Source organism: Orbicella faveolata, unplaced genomic scaffold (assembly GCF_042242905.1).
Source record: "Orbicella faveolata isolate gen_17 unplaced genomic scaffold, um_ofav_v1 contig_24, whole genome shotgun sequence".
NCBI lineage: Eukaryota > Metazoa > Cnidaria > Anthozoa > Scleractinia > Merulinidae > Orbicella > Orbicella faveolata.
In genome coordinates this window covers 26,728,856-26,750,779 of record NW_028301552.1, presented here as the reverse complement: position 1 = coordinate 26,750,779, position 21,924 = coordinate 26,728,856, and the positions used below count along the sequence as shown (strand labels likewise).

At 41.9% G+C, this 21,924-nt stretch overlaps 3 protein-coding genes and 1 pseudogene across 3 annotated transcripts; 3 read left to right on the top strand and 1 right to left on the bottom strand.

Annotated features, from left to right (window-relative positions):
* The first annotated feature begins 787 nt into the window (after positions 1-787).
* LOC149111127 (uncharacterized) lies at positions 788-3,232 on the top strand. The gene is made up of 2 exons (XM_089292384.1): positions 788-2,727; positions 2,806-3,232. Exons 1-2 carry the CDS (start codon positions 788-790, stop codon positions 3,230-3,232), a joined length of 2,367 nt encoding a protein of 788 aa, XP_089148510.1.
* Positions 3,233-4,019: 787 nt separating this feature from the next.
* Positions 4,020-4,613, top strand: LOC149111126 (uncharacterized). The gene has a single exon (XM_089291723.1). It carries the CDS (start codon positions 4,020-4,022, stop codon positions 4,350-4,352), a length of 333 nt encoding a protein of 110 aa, XP_089147849.1. The 3' UTR covers positions 4,353-4,613.
* Positions 4,614-9,781: 5,168 nt separating this feature from the next.
* Positions 9,782-12,572, bottom strand: LOC149111125 (uncharacterized; annotated as a pseudogene).
* Positions 12,573-16,884: 4,312 nt separating this feature from the next.
* Positions 16,885-18,125, top strand: LOC149111124 (uncharacterized). Its single transcript, XM_089292383.1, has 2 exons — positions 16,885-17,964; positions 18,078-18,125. Exons 1-2 carry the CDS (start codon positions 16,912-16,914, stop codon positions 18,123-18,125), a joined length of 1,101 nt encoding a protein of 366 aa, XP_089148509.1. The 5' UTR covers positions 16,885-16,911.
* Positions 18,126-21,924: the final 3,799 nt, after the last annotated feature.

The window sequence follows — 21,924 nt, the reverse complement described above, 5'->3', positions numbered from 1 at the left end:
GACATCCATGTTGCTGTAACATTGTTTCTTAAATGAGTGTTTCATAATGTTGATCCATGACAGTGTATTGAAAGAAGTGAAATGGTCCAGATTCTGCATCTGCTCTCTTGGAGAGGACAAAAAGGTGCTGGTTTGTTTCTGATTTGAGCAGTAGTTGAGGTTGTTGGGACAGATCCTCACAATCTCGTGTTTGATCTGCTATTTGTTTAGGGTTTTTAGTTTAAGGCATAAGATTGGTGTCTCTTCATGATAACATGGGCTCAACTTGCATTTTGTTTGCTTGATCTGTGTCAGCATTCATATCCTTCAGTGGCTGATTAAATGATAACTTTTTGCCACTGCTGATGTTGAGATGTACACTCTGTATCTTGCAATTGTGACATTAAGGTACAATATTTGACTGTTCAGGAAACCTCCAACACCTTCATACATGTACTCTTGTGATCCACTGATTGTTTCACACATGCCCATTTATAGTTCAATATTTAACTGTTATGTTTGTGGTGTAAATGACATTGCAAAAGGCCCTCTTGAAGGCCCTCTAGACACTTGAACACTGCGAGTTTTGCGTGACTTGAACACTGCGAGTTTTTGCGTTATATTATAATTCATTGTGTCATACATGTAGTATGTTCAGCTTTCTTGTGCGAGCCTGAAATGCTTGTGGTTGCCTCGTGATTACAGTTGGCCGCCATGTTTTGTAAGGACAGAGATTTGGTGATTAAAGCCTAGTATTTCTGCAGGCAATCGTCTTTTCTCATTTACAACAATTTAATCACCAGTCTCGATGGACAAAGTACTCTGTCTGGAGCACCTGGAAATGGACCCTAGCAGTGGTGAAGCTTCGAGAGAATGGCTTCATTGGAAACGAACCTTCGATAACTTTTTGGCTGTCCTACCACAAAGAGAACTCGACAAGCTCTCGGTACTGGCGAATTACGTTTCTCCCTCAATCTTTCAACACATCGAGGAGTGCACCGACTATGAGGCAGCCGTAGAAATATTACAAGCTCTTTTTGTGAAACCTCGGAATGAAATCTTTGCCCGCCATATCCTTGCCACGAGGTGCCAGCAACCTCACGAAACTTTGGACGAATTCCTCCAAGCTCTGAAAACACTTACCAGGGATTGCAACTTCCAAAGTGTCACTGCTTCTAAATATTGCGAAGAAAGCATCCGTGACGCTTTTATCACTGGTTTACGGTCACCTTCAATCCGCCAGAGGTTACTGGAGAATAATACGCTAGATTTGAAGGCCATATTTGATCAAGCTCGTTCTCTGGAATTGGCTATGCGTAATTCCGAGTCCTACCGTGGTCCTCCTTCATCTGTCAATGCAGCCATTCCACCCACCACTACGGTGGATCAGGAACAGATAGATCCCAGCACGCTAGCCGCGGTAGGATCAAATGGCTCACCTCAAGCGACTACTTGTTTCTTCTGTGGAAACAGCAACCATCCTCATTCAAAATGTCCTGCCCGTGATGCAGTTTGCTCTAATTGTCAGAAGAAGGGCCATTTTGCAAAAGTTTGCCGTGGAAAGAAGATGAGCAAGAATAAAGTTTCAGCTGCAGCCTGGTCTCCTACACTTGCCACAGTTGGTGCCCCTGAATCCCTTTCAAAGTCTTCAGGAACTGTAATCATCCAAGGACTGGAGGTCAAAGCCCTCTTTGATAGTGGTAGCACTGAAAGCTTTATTCATCCAAGGTTGGTAGAGAGAGTAGCTCTTACCATTCATCCTTCATCTGGTACAGTATCCATGGCTACATCAGCATCTCGTACAGTTAGTATCACCGGTACCTGTGTCGCTGATCTCTCCTACCAAGGACGTAAATATGCAGATTACAAACTGTCCGTCTTGCCTGGACTTTGTGCTGACCTAATCCTTGGTCTTGATTTCCAATCCCAGCATTCAAGCGTCACTTTCCATTCCGGGGGCTCTGAACCACCTTTGGCCGTCTGTGGTTTTAGTAAACTGAATATAGACCCACCTGAGCCATTTGTGAATCTGACTGCAGACTGCCATCCAATTGCCTCAAAGTCTCGAAGATACAGCCAAGAGGATTCTGCTTTTATTGACGAGGAAGTGAAAAGATTACTCAAAGAAGGCATCGTCGAAGCAAGCCTTTCACCATGGCGGGCACAAGTCGTAGTGACTAAAGACGAGAATCACAGGAAGAGGCTAGCGATCGACTACTTGCAAACAATTAACAGGTTCACACTTCTAGATGCTTTCCCATTGCCCAGAATAAGCGACATGGTCAACAAGATGGCCCAGTACAGAGTATTTAGCACAATCAACCTATGTAGTGCGTACCACCAAGTACCGCTTAAGAAGGAAGACAAGCCTTACACAGCCTTTGAAGCTCGAGGAAATCTCTATCAGTTCACTCGCCTGCCTTTTGGGGTCACCAATGGAGTAGCCTGTTTTCAGAGAGAGATGATGAAGTTTGTAGATGAGAATGATCTTGAGGCCAGCTTCCCTTACCTTGACAACGTTACTATTTGCGGCAAGGACCAAGAGGACCATGACACTAACATGGAACATTTTCTTGAAGCTGCCAAACGCAAGAACCTCTGTTATAACACTGAAAAGTGTATCTTCTCAACCCGGTGTCTCCCCATCTTCGGATACATCATCGAGGAGGGTACCATACGGCCGGATCCTGATCGTCTACGGCCCCTGCGTGAACTCCCCATTCCACATGACTCAAAGTCCATGAGCAGGTGTCTCGGGTTATTCTCCTATTATTCACAATGAATCCCAAGGTTCTCGGATCGAATCAAGCCAATTGCTTCTTGCAGGTTGTTCCCTCTGCCTCCGCCAGCTGTTGAAGCATTTGAAAGTCTCATGAAGACGATAGAAGAAGCTGTTGTCACCGCTATTGATGAGACCATTCCCTTTGAAGTCGAAACTGATGCGTCCAAAGTAGCGCTAGCAGCCACTCTCAACCAGAATGGAAAACCTGTCGTCTTCTTCTCGCGAACTCTTCAAGGCAGTGAACTGAAGCATGCATCCATAGAGAAGGAAGCCCAGGCCATAATAGAAGCGGTGAGGCATTGGAGACACTTCCTTACTGGAAGACACTTCATCCTGAAAACTGACCAGAAATCGGTGTCCTACATGTTTGACAAGCAGCACAGCGGAAAGATAAAGAACGAGAAGTTCCTGCGTTGGAGACTCGAACTCTCCTGCTTCAGTTTTGATATCGTCTATCACCCCGGCAGCTGACACACTGTCCAGGACTACGTGTGCCATGGCCACTGAAGATTCCCTCTTTAAGCTTCACGAAGCACTCTGCCATCCAGGCATCACCAGGCTAAACCACTTTGTGCAAACCAAGAACTTACCTTATTCCCTCAATGAGATTAAGAAGATGACAAGCCGGTGCCCTATTTGTTGTGAATGTAAACCTCAGTACCATCGCCCAGAGAAGGTTCCCCTTATCAAAGCCACTCAGCCATTTGAGAGGATCAACATCGACTTTAAAGGCCCTCTTCCGACAAATAACGGAAACAAGTACTTCCTTATGGTTGTTGATGAGTATTCCCGGTTCCCATTTGTTTTCCCATGTCCTGATGTATCCACGAACACAGTCATTAAGTGCCTTACATCGCTGTTCTCACTTGTTGGAATGCCAGCATATGTCCATTCAGACTGCGGAGCTTCATTCATGAGCAGAGAGTTACGGGAATTCCTGTCTTCAAAAGGAGTAGCTTCAAGCCGAACTACCAGTTACAATCCAGAAGGAAATGGGCAAGCAGAGAGATGCAATGGTGTGATATGGAAAGCAGTTACTATGAGTTTGAAATCCAAGAACCTACCATTCAAGAACTGGCAGGATGTCCTCCCCGATGTGCTACACTCTGTTCGTTCTCTTTTGTGTACTGCCACCAATGAAACTCCACATGAGCAATTCTTTGGTTTCTCACGCCGATCGTCAGCTGGCGCCCCCATTCCCACCTGGCTAGCTACACCTGGCCCAGTGTACATTAAACGCCAGGTACGCACAAGTAAGATGGACCCTTTGGTCGATGAAGTGGAACTACTCCAGGCAAACCCTCACTATGCGCATGTGCGCTATCCTGACGGTAGGGAGACGACAGTGGCCACAAAGCACCTTGCACCCAAGGGCCACATAGAAGTTGTCGAGGCCCAGCCAGCACCAGAATGTATTCCAGAGGAAGCAGAGAACTTGCCCCTTGACACACATGTGAGTGTTACGCCTGATGCAGAACCATCGTCTGTGCCCGAACCTGAACTTGAACCTGAACTTACACCAGTACTGAATTCAGAACCTGTACGTCGCTCCCAACGAGTTCGTCGTCCTGTAGTTAGACTTAATCTTTAAAGGACAGGGTGAATGTGGTGTAAATGACATTGTAAAAGGCCCTCTTGAAGGCCCTCTAGACACTTGAACACTGCGAGTTTTGCGTGACTTGAACACTGCGAGTTTTTGCGTTATATTATAATTTATTGTGTCATACATGTAGTATGTTCAGCTTTCTTGTGCGAGCCTGCAATGCTTGTGATTGCCTCGTGATTACAGTTGGCCGCCATGTTTTGTAAGGACAGAGATTTGGTGATTAAAGCCTAGTATTTCTGCAGGCAACCGTCTTTTCTCATTTACAACAATGTTTTTGAATGACAAATGCAACTACAACAACACACAAGATGGCGGAACTCAAAACTGTATTCTCATGTGTACAAGACTGCGGGCTCACATCCGGGCAATACATAATAGTATGATGTAATGAACCATAACACCCCTCCACTGAGATATGTTGTACAAGTAACATAGAAAAAAAAGAAATAAATAAGAGTTAAGACAGTCCTTGTGAGTCTTCCTGATTGTACAAATAACCTAGCTGCAAGTCAAACTCAGTTCAAACAACTAAACAAGTTTCTTGAGCAATGTCACGAAACGAAGCAACGTTTTCTTTTTCTTAAGTAATGTCACATCTGTTCAATCAGTCTCTGCGGAGGTGTTATAACACGTGTGGACCTCCGTAGTTCGGGAGTGACAGGAGCTATGGGTGGTGACTCCATCCAGGTTGAGTCTTCTTGAACTGGAACATTAAACTCAGGTGTAACAGTGGTTGGAGAATGTGAGACTTCCACAACAGAACTTGGTTGAAGTACTTCATCCGGAGATGATGTGGGAGGCTCTGCTGGTTTAGTGGTGGGATTGTTCTGAAGAACGTCATCCACATGGCGTCTCCAAATTCGGCCGTCATCCAACTGGACTTGATAAGAATGTGGGGAACTGTGTTTCAACACTACCCAACTGCCATTTCTGCTTTGATAAGTGATCATGTGTCAGAACAGTGTCGCCCACAGACAGTTCTCTAAACTTGGCATGCCTGTCATGGTAAAACTTCATCTTGCCTTGCTGTGTAGCCATGTGACTACTGAGGTCTAGCTTAGTGAGTGACAGCCTTGTTCGTAGCTCTCGCTGCAAGAAAAGCTTGGATGGTGAAGTTCCAGTGGTGGCGTGTGGTGTACTGTGATAAGATAGTAGGAAGTTCTGTATCCTTTGCTGTGTAGAGCGAGCAGGATCTGAGGCTGATGAATCCAAGGCATGCTTGAAGGTCTGAACAAATCTCTCTGCTAATCCATTGGAGGATGGGTGATAAGGGGAGACAAGTACTCGCTGAACACTGTTCTGCTGCAGGAATTCTCCATATTCAGCAGAAGAAAAGGGTGGACCGTTGGCGCTTACTACTTGAGTTGGGAGCCCATATCTTGTGAAGATGCTGCGCAGGGCGTTGGCTGTGCTTTCTGCAGTGGTAGTTTTCATAGGACCAATTATTTCCGGCCATTTAGAGTGTGCATCCGCCACGATGAGATAATGATTGGAGTGATGAGTAGCAAAATCAATGTGTATACGGTGCCATGGAGCGGTGGGCCATGACCATGGAGATAGTGGTGCAACTGGGGGAGCTTTCTTGTCTTAATGCACTGTTGGCATCTGCGAGCGGTCTCCTCAATGTCGCTGTCTATTCCTGGCCACCACACATGACTGCGTGCTGTTGCCTTCATGCGTGCAATTCCAGGATGTGCTCTGTGCAGTTCATCCAGGATGGGTTGTCATAAGGTTGGTGGTACGATGGTTCACATACCCCACATAAGGCAGCCTTGCTTGACTGAGAGCTCGTGTCTGTGATGGAAGTATGGCTTGAGGTTAGGGTCAGTGCAGAAGTTGTTAGTGAATACTTTGCTTTATTAAAGGCTTCCTCGTATTGGGGGGACCATGTGAATTCTTGATTCCTCTGAAGCAGCTGATTGAGAGGTTGGAGAATGGAATTAAGATTGTGAATGAATTTGCCATGGTAATTAACCATACCAAGGAAGGCTCTCAGCTGAGTGGTATTCTCGGAGCGAGGTGCCTGCTTGATGGCTTCTATCTTGTCTTCAGTTGGTGAGATACCTTCTGCGGAGATGATACAGCCCATGTAGGGGACCGACTTCTGCATGAACTTACACTTGTTAAGCTGCAGTCTCAGCCCGTAGTCATCCAGGCGTTTTAGAACAAGGTTCAAGTTCATGATGTGTTGTTCATCATCCTTTCCTGTGATAAGGATGTCGTCCTGAATACTTGCTACATTCTCAAGACCCTGGAGGGTGATATCCATGGTGCGCTGAAATATAGAAGGGGATGAAGCAATACCAAAGGGCAACCTTTTGTAGCGATAGAGACCCCGATGGGTATTGATGGTGACATACGGCTGACTATCTGGGTCCAATGGCAGCTGTTGGTATGCACTCTTCAGATCTAATTTGGTGAATCGCTTACCTCCATGCAATTTGACGAAAACGTCCTCAGGTAGTGGGATTGGATACCGTGGAACATTGAGTTGTGGGTTGACAGTTACAGCGTAATCACCACATGACCGTGTTGTGCCGTCAGCCTTTGGAACGTGAACCATAGGCATGCCCCAATCGCTGAACTCTACCCTTTCGACAATGCCTTCAGATTCCAGGCGGCTGTACTCTGCTTCCACTGCTCCTTGAAGGGTGTAGGGTACTGGGCGTGCCTTGCAAAATTTTGGCTGAGCATCATGCTTCATTTCTAGCTTAGCGGTGATACCCTTGATTGTTCCCAGGCCAGGCTGAAACACATTGGGGTGGGACTGAATTGTAGTGTGCAATTTCGACCTCACAGCTTGTGACAGGTCAGAGTCAGAGACACGGATGCTGCATATTTTCTTCCAGTCGAGTTTCACTTGGGTCAGCCAATCTCTCCCAAAAAGGGACGGTCCAGAACCTTCCACGACTAGCAGTGGCAAGGTTGCACTCTGGTCTTGGTACTTGAGGTGCACATGAAATTGACCAGTGACCTAGACTGGATGACCAGTGTAGGTGTGTAGACAAGTGCTGGAAGGTTTGAGAGGGGTTCCATAGAAATGTTGGTTGAATGTCTCTTGTGAAATGATAGAGCTCTGGCCCCAGTGTCTAATTCCATGAAGAGGTTAACTCCATTGAGCTGAACTGGTATTTCAATGCCATTTTTCTCTGTACAGAGGTTGTAAAATGAGAACGAAAATGGATCCATTGAATCAGATGCAGAAGTGCCCTGGGGTGGCTCTGGCTCTTCAACCTTGTGAACCTTCGCAGATTTGCTTTTGCATGCCACAGCAATGTGACCAGATCTTGACCACAGAAATGACAAGTATACTGCCTGTATTTACACTGTGATTGTGGATGACCAGATTTCCCACAGCTCAAACATGCTGAAGTGCTGTTGTGTGAGTTGTTTGGAAGAGAATTTCACTTGCCTTGGCCCTTGGCAGGAGACTTTGGATGTGTGGGTGGACGGGAGTGTTGACGGTTTCCTTTTCCAAGTTTGTTTACTGGAGTCAAGCATTCGTGAGAGAACACAGCGACATCTTTTTCAGCAGCTTCGAGGCTGAGGGCGTTCTTCAGTGCTTCATCAAAATTGTGTTCCTCTGTCAGGAGTTTCTTTTGAATCTCTTTACTTTGAAGTCCACAGACGAGTTGATCGCGCAAGGCCTCGCTGAGGTGAGCACTGAACTGACATGTGGCCGCCAGATGTTTTAGGTTGGCTGCGAACGAAGACACGCTTTCTCCCTCACGTTGCGTGCAGTTGTGAAATCTGTAGCGTTCAGCAATTACCAGCTTTTTGGGTGCGAAGTGGTCCTTCAGGATAGTTGCCAGCTGAGTGTACGTTTTGTGTGAAGGAGTCGACGGAGAGCATAGGTCCGAAAGGACATCGTAGGCCTTGGCGCCCATAACAGAAATCAGTGTTGCTCTGCGTTTGTGCCTGTCTGTCGAATCTGCTGGAACACCATTCGCGACGAAATACTGTTCCAGTTGCTCCAAATAGCGATCGATGTTAGTCAAGTCTGGATCAAACTCTTCTATTTTACCTAGGCTCGGCATGATCCGGTCCTTGTCACCAGAATGTTATGTTTTCGAATGAGACATTCAACTACAACAACACACAAGACGGCAGAACTCAAAACTGTCTTCTCACGTGTACAAGACTGCGGGCTCACATCCGGGCAATACATAATAGTATGACGTAATGAACCATAACATTAACCTGAAGTTAAAGAGAGAAATTAAGGTTAAATTGATTAATGTAAAGACATAAAAAGCACTGCTTTGTGCATCCACTTAATAAAAGCCCTCTACAGCACAAGTCTGTATCTTACCTGTTGTATGTAAATAGGACTTTCTCCTTTATTAAGCCATGGGGGTGTTTGTAAACACCCCCAATGTTGTGCATTATGTGAATTGGTTTGTGTTGTTTTTGTATTCTTTGTTGGGTTTGGGACATCATATCTTTAGCAACTACTACAACTACTTACTTAGGGAAGAGGATGACATGATTACATAGATGTCAGAGAGACAAAAATTGGTTTATGATCACTGAAATATGATTAAAGAACACCTGATGATGTAACAAGATGGGGTACATTTGTGTAAACATGGTCTATCAATGTGCGATAATCAGTTGTGAATTGTGTTATTAGTTGTGTGTATCCCTTATGCTCAATTAAATATTTTAATAGCGATTTTTTGTCTGACTTATCTTCAAGCAAGTTTATATTGAAGTCTCCAAGAAGAAGGGTAGGTACAACATTAGCTAGTTTTGTATCATGAAGATGTTTTAGAGCATCGATAAGCTTTGGTATTGTAACTTTGCTTTTAGAGCGATAGATACCAATGACATGTAGATCTTTAATTGGATTATCATTAACAATGATAGTAATTTCCACTTGGTTGTAGTTAAATCTGTATGGAATTTGTGAACAAAGAATATTATTAGCTACATACATAGCACTACCATAGGAACTTCTGATATTTGACTGGCTATAGTCATTTCTGTATAGGTGAAATCTTGGTAAATTGTAGTCATCATTTGTATCTACTAAGCAAAGCCTTGTTTGCACACAAATGTTTACATCAGCTTTTAGTACATTGTAGTCACTTTACATCATTAATATGTAAATGTAAAGATCGAACATTATGGAATATGACTGTGAATAGTGATGAATCAGTATTTCGAAGTGTAGCCACTGGAGTAGGAGTTACTTGAGTTCTTAGTCTTTCCATTTCTTGTGCCACATTTTCATTTACTTTTATCTTATTCTCATTTAAATTCATGATATACAGATTTGAACTGTTTCGAACATGACTTAAGCCAACATAGTGCATATGCTTTCTTGTTGAAGATGGGAAATCAACAACTGCTGCAACTTAAGTGTCACCTTGACAGCGGTGAATAGTTTTTGCAGCTGCAGGTCTTAATGGAAATTGTCAGCGGAGAATGTGTACTTGGGTTTTCTTGTTAATTCTGAATTGCCTTGTGATCTCTAAAATTGGTGTCCAACTTTGTTCAATATTTTTATTGTGATAGAGATGGCAGTTTTCTCAGCGTTGTTTTTTTGCCAATGCCTGGATCAGAAAAAGATACCCATATTATACTTGGTCTGCTCGAGTTCACGACCCTATAATCTATATTTTCTATAATACATTCTGCACCATTTGTCAGTCCATCAGTAACATCAATATTGCTTGTTAAATCATACTTTGCACCAGTTGCTATTTGGACAAGTGAGTATAAGCCCATTGTTTTAGTTGGGTCATCTGGCACTTTTTCTTTCATTTGTTTTTTCAGATCATCAGAAATGTCTCCAATGACAATATCTATTGCTTTGATTTGTGCTTTATTTGAATTTGATGAGATATGTATACTGTTGTTGTGGGTATTGACCGATGCATTTGTAGTGAATAAATGAGTGATATTCTTAGGATACATGTTATTTACTTCTGATATCATATTGTGCAGACACCTTTGTGTTAAGGTTATTATGTCATCCTTGGTATGCTTTCCTTCTCTCAAACGATTGAGCAGCTCTGCAAAATGCTTATCATCTTTTTGCCTCATAATCTGTGTTAGCTCGAATAAGGTAAAGTATTTTATCCAGAAGTTTGTTGCTAAAACACCATAGCATGTGTTGGGATTTTTAAATATCCCGCTATCAAAAACAGGTTTTAATTGGAACAAATCTCCAACAGTCAAGACACTTATTCCTCCAAATGGCTCCTTTGTGCCCATTATTTGTTGTAACCTTAAATTCATGAAATTAAACATACCACTTCCTACCATAGAGATCTCATCAATAAATAGTACTCTTAGTTTGGATAATTTTGTTCTCAATGTGTTTAGCCTGTCACTATCAAGTTTACAGTACTCAAATCCTTTATTGGCAGGTATTTTAAAAGTTGAATGTAAAGTGTTTCCATTTATATTAAAGGCTGCTTTCCCTGTAGAGGCTGCTTTAAGTACTTTAATTTCATCTGGATTTTCATCAGGCATGCTGTTGAGGTATCGGATCAGTGCTTCATACAATGCAATTGTAACAGTTGATTTACCAACACCTGCACCACGTGACAGAAAAAGCTTGAGAGGCTTGTCACTTGTTTTGATAGAGTGTAGAACATGATAGAAAAACTGCCTTTGTTTTTCATTCAAGGAGCGTACCAGCTTATGATATTCAGCATCAGATAAATGTTTCACAACTAATTCTTCATGGTCATTGCATCTAGGAAATATACCAATGTCATCAACTAAGTCATACTGGCTATGAAGCTTATTGTTGCCTGGATCAAAACAGCCAAACAATTCAGTTGGTTTCTGATTTTGTGCACTGTCTTGCTCATTATTATGTTGTGTATTTAATTGGGTGCAACATTATCAAGCCTGTCACAGTAATCACTGTTGAAATCATCTATGGCTTCTTGTAGTATTTTGTTATGACATTCATATTGCTGACTATTGCAGTGGATAATATGGTTTAGTTGCTCAAATCTTTCTGCATAAGTTTCACACTCTGCTAATAGATCAGTACTTTCCTTTCGCCACGGAGTGTAAAGCATAAGCTGTTCTCTGTAATAATTTTCTGGATCTCTGTCTTTATGAAATCTGATCAAGCAGATAATTTTGGGCTTACATCTTTTTACAAGTTTAATACCCCCTCTCATGTTATACTCATTTTTATTAGCACTTGTGTTATCAATGGTATCATAAATGTCATCATCATTAGTTTCTGGGAGAAAATCATTTGAGCTTGTACATGGTACTTTATTACTAGCTTTTTTCTCTTACACAATTGAAGCAGGCAGCAAAATCAGCTAAACAAACATTTTCTAGCTGCTTTGGTCTTCTCTGATAACGCTTTATGAGGTTATCAGACTCTATGTCAGGTGAGTTATCTGGTAATTCTTTTAGTTTATCTAGTGACTTTAGCAGAAAGGCCTTTTCGTCTGGATTTGAAGTGTTGATGAACTGAAAATCATGGGTTGATCTCCTCATTGGCATTTGTAATACCAAGTATGCTGCTTCTTGAGCACTTATTTCAACAGCATTAAGAAATTTGTTCCTAATGTGTCTCACTTTATTAGCAATATCCTGATTACCAGATTTAATTTCTTCAGTTGCTTTTTCAAGAAGTCTGCTTATTCCTCTCTGCCCTTTTGTAATATAAGCTAAGATATATGTGGCACATGAATAGGGATCTAAGACATATTGGAGGTCCATATTTGCTTGCCAAGCTTTCAGTAATGTAGTGTTATAATTATTTATCCTTATCTCTGAGGACTTTCTCTTTAAAAAGTGTGTGTCACGTTTTAGAGTGCGCCTTAAAGCCAATAGGTGGTTTTCTTCTGTCAGTCCTAATTTGTCAAGGAATGCTTGAAAACTGATATCTTCCCCAAATTTCATCATGTCAAGTTCAGTCTTGATTTTTTCTGCAGTTTCTTTAATATATCTTTGTTTTTCTGGACAAAGAGTATCAGAATCATCAAGCGGTGTCAATATCACAGTTCTCTGCATAGGTGGCAATGGGAAGTTGAACCTACAAATTTGATGCCCCATCTTTTTGCATGTCTTTGCATGCCCGTGTATTTGTAAATTCACCAGATCTTCCATAGCAATGCTTTTGTCATTTTGGCAAGTGACATATTTATCTACAAAATTAACAACTTCCTCTTTCAGAATTTTTACCATATTGTGGTGCATCTCTAATCCAAAAGAGACCATGGATATGAGGACTGCCCCTTTGCTGAAATTCAACTCTATAAAAATAATCAGTTATTTCTCCTATTGGCATCACATCACTTCTTAGAACATCCTGAATAAAAAGTTTAACCATGTGGTCAAAGTTTCTGGCGCATGTTACTGGATCTTTCTGAATAAGATTTGATTTTTGCTGCCAACTCATGTTTTTTTATATCATCGTCTGTGTATTCTTTCTTTTCAATGATTCTACCCAAAGCCTCAAGTAAATGTGTCCACCTTGTTTCTGCGGCTGAGAAAGAACAGAACCAGGTTGGGTTACCAAGCTGACAAATCATAGCAAAAAAATCTTTCTTACACTTTTGGAAATATGCTGGGCTTTCTCATACATTCTTAAGAACTCTAAAACCTTCATCGAGATGTACAAGTTTATTGATCTAATCTTCTGTCTTAAGTTCACCTGCTGTGTACTTTTTGCCTTTTGTTTTACACTTTCGTAAAGAAATGCAAGCAGTATCCCTGATTTGTTTAATTTGAAGTTTTTTAAGTTTATAGAATAAGTTAGGGAGTGATTCTGCTGCTCTCCTGTCTTGGCACCGCAATTCCCACTTAGCAACAGTACTGTATGATACCGGTGTCTTCCTATCTTTATTATCTGTTCTGCGTTTGCCACAAAATATTGTGGGAAAAGACAAAAATTCTGAATCTTTATCCATAAAAAGGCCCAATGGTTTGTTTCCCTCTCCTGGAGCAAAGCTTAAAACATTATCAGAATTTTCAGATATGTCTGGTTCTTGCAATAAAGTGTCTGTGACTCCAGAAGGGCGCTCTTGAACCTCACACCAGCTATCATTTTCATTACTTTCTAGCTTAGAACTCATATTAGTGTCAGTTTTGATTACACTATTTGCAGTATCTTGATCTTCACTATTTTCACCACTTGTTTTGTCATTATCATGATCTTGAAAAAATTCCAGCCAATCTTGTTGCTCACTTCTTTGAGATTTAATATTATTTTGCCAGGAATCTTGTACTTCAATACCTTCACTTTTAAACAACTCACTTGTATTGACAAGATATTTTGCTGCTTCTAATACTTTCATAGGTCTAACATTTTGGAACTGATAATGGTGCTTATAACTCAGACTTCTCTTCAACTTTATTGGAATTGTTTGTGACTCATTGATAGGTCTAGGCAGTGTGTGTACTGTTGAATTTACATCACTTGGAACGTTGACTACATTGCCCTGAATTAGAAGCTGACCTCCTCTTGGAAGTTCACGGATTTGCATGAAAGGAATACGTGGTGATACAAGTCTTTCCTCTAGTGGAGTCAAATCAAGTACTACAGGTTTTTTAGGGAAGCTCATGCCATTTGCCTTTGAGCACTGCGGTAGCTTACTGTCTTTTAAGTTTGAATGACAAGTGCAACATATCCATTCAGTATTATCAACACTTTTTACACCAGTAATACAAGACTCAACTATATTTTGTGGGCATTTGCTATAATTGTTAACATTGCATTTTTGTTACTGATGACCTGTACCACAATTGATCACAGCACGTACATATGAACTCTGGACCACATCTGATATTTTTGTGAAACTGGTCGATTATTTTGTTGTTACTTGTGTTATTATTGTCAGATGATATTAATTTTGCTGCTGCAACATTAAAAGTAGTACTGTTTGTATTACCTTTATTGGGCACATTTGTTTTTGCTTTCTCTCTTTTTCTTTTATTTTCTTTCCATCTAAATTGAGCATCTGCTTGTTTCTTTTGCATAAGCTGTTTCATATAAGCCTTGCGTTTTGTGATTTTATCTGCTTGTTCTGCTTCAGATATTGGTTGTGTTTTTCGTGTCTTAATGTTTTCCACTTCTGTATAAGCGGTATTTAGCCTCTTTTTTTGGATGAAATGCCTCTTGCATGTTTTTTGTTTTTCTCTTCCTTGGTCACTGTTTTTTCTAACTGTATTACATGTACTTGTATTATAATTGTTGTCAGGTGATATTAGTTTTTCTGCTGCTGCATTATAAGTGGTAGTGTTTCTATTACCATTTTTTGGCACATATACAGATGCTTTTGATTTGTCTCTTCTTCTTTTATTTTCTTTTTCTTTAAAACCCGGGTCTTCTCGTTTCTTTTGCATAAGCTGTTTCATATAAGCATTACATTTTGTCACTTTATCTGCTTGTTTTGCTTGAGATGTTGGTTGTATTTTTTGTCTTTTAATATTTTGTTTTTCTGTATGAGCAGTATTTAGTCCCTTGCTTTGAATGTTATTGCTCTCGGTTGCTTTTTGTTTCTCTTTTGCTTGTTCATCATTATTTCTTACTGCATAAACTAACTGTTGATTTTGACAATCATTTGACAGCTGTCCTTGTCTGTAACATTGTAAATTCAAAATATTTATAGTAGAAACATAATGATATTCTCCTGTGTGACCAATATAAACTTGTGTTTCCCTGAGAGTCGACTGGATGGATAACTGTGAGAGGAGAAAAGTTTTCATATGATTCTGTTATGTTAATTGTCAGATTAAGACAATTAGCAACTGCTTGTATTATGTGAAGGTGAATTAATCAACATGACACAAGTGTGGGACAAAGAGTCCCCGACAGGAATTGAACCCATGACCTCCCGAACACCGGGCGGGCGCTCAATCCACTGAGCTACGAGAACTCATGGAGAGCAAGGTCATTTAACTGAGTTCATATATGATAGGTGTCCTGCATACTGCTAGGATCAACGCTATCGAATTCATCGTGAGTAGTGATAAGTTAATAAAGATGGTGAATTTTAAGCTTGGTAATGAAATGTGAAGGTGAATTAATCAACATGACATGAGCGTGGGACAAAGAAAAATTCTGAGTCCCCGACAGGAATCAAACCCATGACCTCCTGAACACCGGGCGGGCACTCTATCCACTGAGCTATGAGAACTCATGGAGAGCAAGGTCATTTAACTGAGTTCATATATGATAGGTGTCCTGCATACTACTAGGGTCAACACTATCGAATTCATCGTGAGTAGTGATAAGTTAATAAAGATGGTGAATTTTAAGCTCAGGGACTCAGAATTTTTCTTTGTCCCACGCTCGTGTCATGTTGATTAATTCACCTTCACATTTCATTACCGAGCTTAAAATTCACCATCTTTATTAACTTATCACTGCTTTTATTATTATTCCATCAGCCCATGTTCCTTCTCTTGACATACGATTGAGATAATCCTGCCATGATTGTTCAGTATTGCTTTCTATAAACAGCTCTGGGTTAGCCAATAAATACTGAATTCCTTGGCATCGTACATGCAAATGATAGTTGGGAGTCTCAAACAACTGATGTGATATGGCACGAAAGAAACAATCGCCTGCTTCTCCTACATCGATAGCAACTCTACCGATCCGAGACAATCTGGATTCTATTAATGAAACTGTGTTGGTTACAGGTAGGTAATTTGCATTTATGCTATTATTATTCTGATTGGTAGGACCTGGATTTTTCTCTACATCACCACTGAGTGAGATAATACGACTTGACACCCACAATGCTTTTACACTGGAAGATTTCAATCTAGCTAAACCAGTCTGATTAGTAATGTGACAAACAACAGGTACTTTCTTGTGTTTAGGACTTCTCATTTGCACAAAAACTAAATAAAGCCACTGATAAGAACAGGAGGTATATTTTACAGACTCTTTGAATTGTTTGTGTTTAAGTGTGATGCCACACGGGTCATAAGTTAGCCTGTGGTACACATGACTTTTCCTGCTTAGATACTGATGGAGTTTCAATGCCTTTGGAACTAATTTGAGGGTAAGTTTTCGCACTGACTATCTGACTTTTCTACTCTTTCACAAAATGCATTTCAACTGCATTGCAGGTATCCTCGAGACTGCTCTGTCTCTTGACTTGTAAATGCCATGGTGCTGGCTTATTAATAAATTGATTAATAAATCGGTGAAAGCGAGATCTTCTAGTTATTTCTTTATTTACCTGGATTGTTTCCTTGATTTGTTTACCGGCGTGTTCTGTTACATAATCAGCTTGTGTAGTTCGATTCATTCTATCACCTTTCAGGCATAGTCATAATGTAGAGTGTTTGATAATTAGCATGCATTGTCCCGCAAGCCCAAATATATGCAGAGACGCTTCTGGAACTTTCTATTATTTACATAAGCATAAAAACTTGTAGGTTTAGCTCTAGATTTCATTCATTATCAGTGTGTGTGTAAGCAATAAAACTTTTGCCATCCGGAGTAGTTAACATGGTGTCAGGATTTTACAAACCCAGCCAAGACTAACGTCAACAGCAATCACTGCCAGCTTTTCGGAAAGATAAATTCTCTCAATCCACAATGGCTGAATTGGAGCATTTACCAGCGCCGAAAGGAAACTTCACGCCGGGCCCCGAATGTTACCAAAAGTGCTTAGATTGGGTTGAGGAATGTGAACTCCTTTTGAATGGTCCGTTAGCTTCGAAGAGCAAAGCCGTGAAAGCAAATTATGTTCTCATTTGGGCAGGAAAAACTGGAAGAACGCACATAAAGTCACTGAATCTCACCACGGAACAGAAGGGAGATCCAAGCGTGTTGTTAAAAAAGTTTGTGGAGTGGACAAAGCCGAAATCCAACGCACTCGCAGCTGCATCAAACTTCCACCGCCTGGAGCAAGGTGATCTTAGCCTTGCAGAGTACATTGACAAAGCCACTATTCTGTGCGACCAGTGTGACTATCCTCCAGAAGCCCGCGATCAACTACTTCAGGATGCAATAGTAATTGAGCTACGCTCCAAAGAGGCCTATTACAAGTGCATTGAGAAAGGCTCAGCATTGACGCTAGAAGAGGCAATAGAAATCGCTCAGAATCAGGATGCCACAGCACACCAGGTTGGTTACATGCAACCGGAATTCAAAGGCGATCCACTACAAATGGAAGTTCATAAACTCCAAGGAAACAGGCAGACAGGAGCCAAGTGGAACAGACAGCAGCCCCAAAGACCCGGTTCCAACTATCAGCCCCAAAGGACAGGTTCCAAGGATCAGAAACAAGTAAAGTCCAAAAGAGAAAGTTGTTTCAACTCTGGAGCGAAACCGTCACATCCCAAAAGTGAGTGTCCCGCAAAGAAGGTAAAGTGCTTCAAGTGTGGGAAGGAAGGGCATTACAGTTCCGTGTGCAGATCAAAGAGTAAAGATGCACATGTCAATGAGTTACAAGTCCAGTCTGCAACAGCTCCCGAGTGTGTGGACTGCGTACTGAATGAATACGAGCCAGTTTACTCCAACGCGCCTATTCATCACCTCAAGACAGTAACAGTGGAAAGTCTTAATCATCCAAAATCGGAACCTCACATCCGCCCGTTATGGAGTAGCCAGGAATCTTCATCACAAATCTTCCAGATTGATTTTGAGGTTGATACCGGAGCAAGTTGCAACATTCTGCCGTTGTACAAGGCTAAAGCACTCTTCGGAGACGACTTGAAGTTGGGCAAACCAACCGTGAATCTCAAAGGCTATAATGACAGTCCAGTGGAAAACCTTGGATCCTGCATTGTGTACCTTTATCATGGTAACAAGACATTCAGAATTTTGTGCAAAGTCGCAGACAGCCAAGGTCATATGATCCTAGGCAGGAAGCAAGCGTTAGTCATGGATTACGTCAGTTTCCCTGAGATCCAGAAACCTGCTGTCCGGGCTAAGACAGATAGGTCTATCAAGACACTCGAAGACACACTAGAAGAGCCGGCGAAGACCACTAATGGTCCAGCAATTCCAAGAGTTCAGAAATGCACTGATCCAGTGGTACCAGTGATCCAAAAGCGCTCTCAAGAGAAGATCACTATTAATGGAAAGACACACTCGTTGCCTACAACTAAGGATTATTTACTGCAGGAATACGCTGATGTGTTTCAAGGCATAGGAACTTTGCCAGGTGGACCTTATCGTATCCAATTAAAAGAAGGCTACAAACCCGTTCAACACCCACTGCGCCAAGTTGCAGTTAGCCTGAAACTGCCCTACAAAGCAGAATTCAAGAGATTAACACAGCTTGGAGTCATTAAAGAAGTAAAGGAGCACACTGAGTGGATCAACTCGATTGTCCCAGTTAAGAAACCAGATGGTTCCTTACGGCTATGTCTTGACCCAAAAGATCTCAACCAAGCGATAAAGAGGAATCAGTGGTACAGCAGAACAGTTGATGACATCCTACCGGAACTAGCACATTCCAAATACTTCAGCTTGCTTGACGCGAAGTCGGGGTATTGGCACATCCCTCTTGACAAAGAGAGCAGTTTCCTGACAACCTTCAATACACCCTGGGGGAAGTACCGATGGCTGCGCCTACCCTTTGGGCTAAAGGTAGCAGATGTTTTTCAGGAAAGAATTGACAGAGTGCTGAGAAGTGTCCCCAATAGCGCTGGAATCGTTGACGATATCCTTTGCCATGGCAACGAAGAAACTACCCATGACGCTGCAGTCATCACCCTGCTAGAAACAGCGAGAGCTAACAATCTCACTTTCAATGCAAACAAATTTGTGTTCAAGTCTCAAGACTGTGCATTCTTTGGAGGAAATCTTACCCCAGCCGGGTACAAGATGGACCCTAAAAAAGTGCAAGCCATTACAGGAATGAAACCACCAGAGAACCTTCAGGATCTGCAAAGCTTCCTAGGACTGGTGAACTACCTAAACCGGTTCAGTCCAGCACTGGCAGATTTAACAGCACCACTTAGAGCGCTCTGTAAGAAGGACACCCTCTTTACCTGGGAGAGCTCGCAGCAAGCATCATTTGAGGCTATTAAGGAGATTACCAGTGCACCAGTGTTGGCATACTTTGATCAGTCCAAAGCTAGCACTATTCAGTCAGACGCATCCAAGAAAGGCTTAGGAGCAGTCCTACTCCAAGATTGTAAGCCTGTGATCTACGCATCAAGAACCCTCACTGAGACAGAACAACGTTACTCGAACATTGAACGAGAGCTGCTCAGTGTCGTCTTTGCCCTTGAGAGATTTCATCATTATGTGTATGGATACACAGCGACGGTGCAAACAGATCACAAGCCATTGGTCAGTGTGTGGAAGAAATCCATAGTGTCTAACTCACCACACCTTCAGAGGCTATTGCTGAGACTATCCCAGTATGATGTGAGCATTGAATACCTGAAAGGAAAGGATAATGTCGTAGCTGACGCACTTTCCAGAGTGTCTCCTCAGCCAACACCTAAAGAAGGAGAAAATGACGAAGAATTCATCCCAGTTCACATGCTCACAGACGAAATCCCCGCCGATTCCACGAGAATTGGAGTTTTCAGACGCGCAACTGCAGAAGACACTATTTCCGGCTTACTAATGTAAGTGGTAATAAATGGTTGGCCTGAATTAAAGAAAGATTGCCACCCACTTCTTGTAGACTACTGGACGTACAGAGAAGAGATCAGCGCAGAGAATGGTCTGTTGTTCAAAGGCCATAGTTCCTGAGAAACTGCGTAGCGGAGTCCTCCAAACCATTCACGAAGGTCATTTTGGTTTTGAGAAGATGCAGCTGAGAGCCCGAGAAGCAGTATGCTGGCCAGGAATAACCTCAGATTTACTACAGACAGCCCAGAGCTGTGAAGTGTGCCAGACGTTTTCGAGGAGCCAACAACGTGAAACACTGTTGCCCCATGAAGTTCCTCAAGGACCTTGGGAGAAGTTAGGAATTGATTTCTTCGAGTTTCAGTCTACCACTTATCTCCTGATAGCAGACTATTACAGTAGGTTTCCTGTGGTCAGAAAAGTACGCAGCACTGCAAGCGCTACCACCGAGATTCTGAAGCAGATGTTTAGCGAATATGGAGTACCTCAAACCATTATGACAGACAATGGCCCCCCATTCTCGTCAAAGGAATTTGCAGCCTTTGCAAACCAGTACCGATTCGACCACATCACGTCCAGCCCTCGTTACCTGCAGAGTAATGGTTTCATTGAACGTATCGTGCAGATGGTCAAGCAGTGCATGAGAAAGTGTGCAGCCACAGGACATGATCCAAACTTAGCTATGTTGATCTACAGAGCCACACCCCTTACTACCAGCATACCGTCACCTGCAGAGCTATTGAATGGATGAAAGTACAGAGCATTACTTCCAACCAGATCCCCTATCCAGAATCCCCATTGTCAGGTTGTCCGAGAGCAAATGGTGAAAGACAAGGACAAAATGTGCGAGCACTACAACAAGACTGCAAGGGATCTACCTTCACTGCCACAGAATCAGAGAGTGTACATACAAGTTCACCCCCAGTGTAACAAATGGACCCCAGCAACCGTTACCAAAACGCCAGTAGCGTCTCAACCGAGATTGTACAGTGTCGAAACTACTAATGGAGCCCAGTTAGTGAGAAATCGTCGCTTCATTCGTCCATCTCAAGAGACTGTTCCGATACCTGCCGCAAGTGTAAAGCGTGACGAGAGCACTAGCAGTGAACGACCAAGATGTGTGATTACAAGACCTAAAAAACTTATAGAGACAATTTAATTAGTTTCAGCATTTCAGTTAAGGCCTTAAGCTATTTTCGATCAGAGGGGAGATATTACATAATCAGCTTGTGTAGTTCGATTCATTCTATCACCTTTCAGGCATAGTCATAATGTAGAGTGTTTGATAATTAGCATGCATTGTCCCGCAAGCCCAAATATATGCAGAGACGCTTCTGGAACTTTCTATTATTTACATAAGCATAAAAACTTGTAGGTTTAGCTCTAGATTTCATTCATTATCAGTGTGTGTGTAAGCAATAAAACTTTTGCCATCCGAAGTAGTTAACATGTTTGTCATCACATATGCATTCTTGTGGCAGAGTTTTTGCTCCACTATCATGACTATCATCAACTTGACTTCGTGATTCATCGTTCTGGTACCAACAAAGGGAAACAAACGAGCGTACTTTGAAAACAATTGAGTTAAATTTCTCCTGCATGTAGCGGATAAGGCTTTGCATTACACTACAAAACTGCATATTAAAAGTTTGTAAGGCAACTATGTTTGGCAGTTTGATAGCTGGGCCTTGTACGGCAACTGTACCACAAATATATAGGCGCGGCTGTTGATTGCACCCTAAAACAGCTTTAATAAGATTATAGGTCGCTTCACTTTTTGTGTATGTTTTAGAGAAAATGAAATAATGGCAGAAATAGTGGTTTTACTTACCGAAATGATGTGTGAAAGCCCAAAGTCAAAATTCCTGCTAAAAAATATGGCTGCCTTCCTGCCAAACAATATGGCTGTCTTGACAAAAACAGCCCCTGGAGGGGAGGTTGGGAGATAGGTATGCGGGCTCATTTTATGAGAAGAAACACATTTACAATTTTGACAAATTTTATTTACTAAAGAAC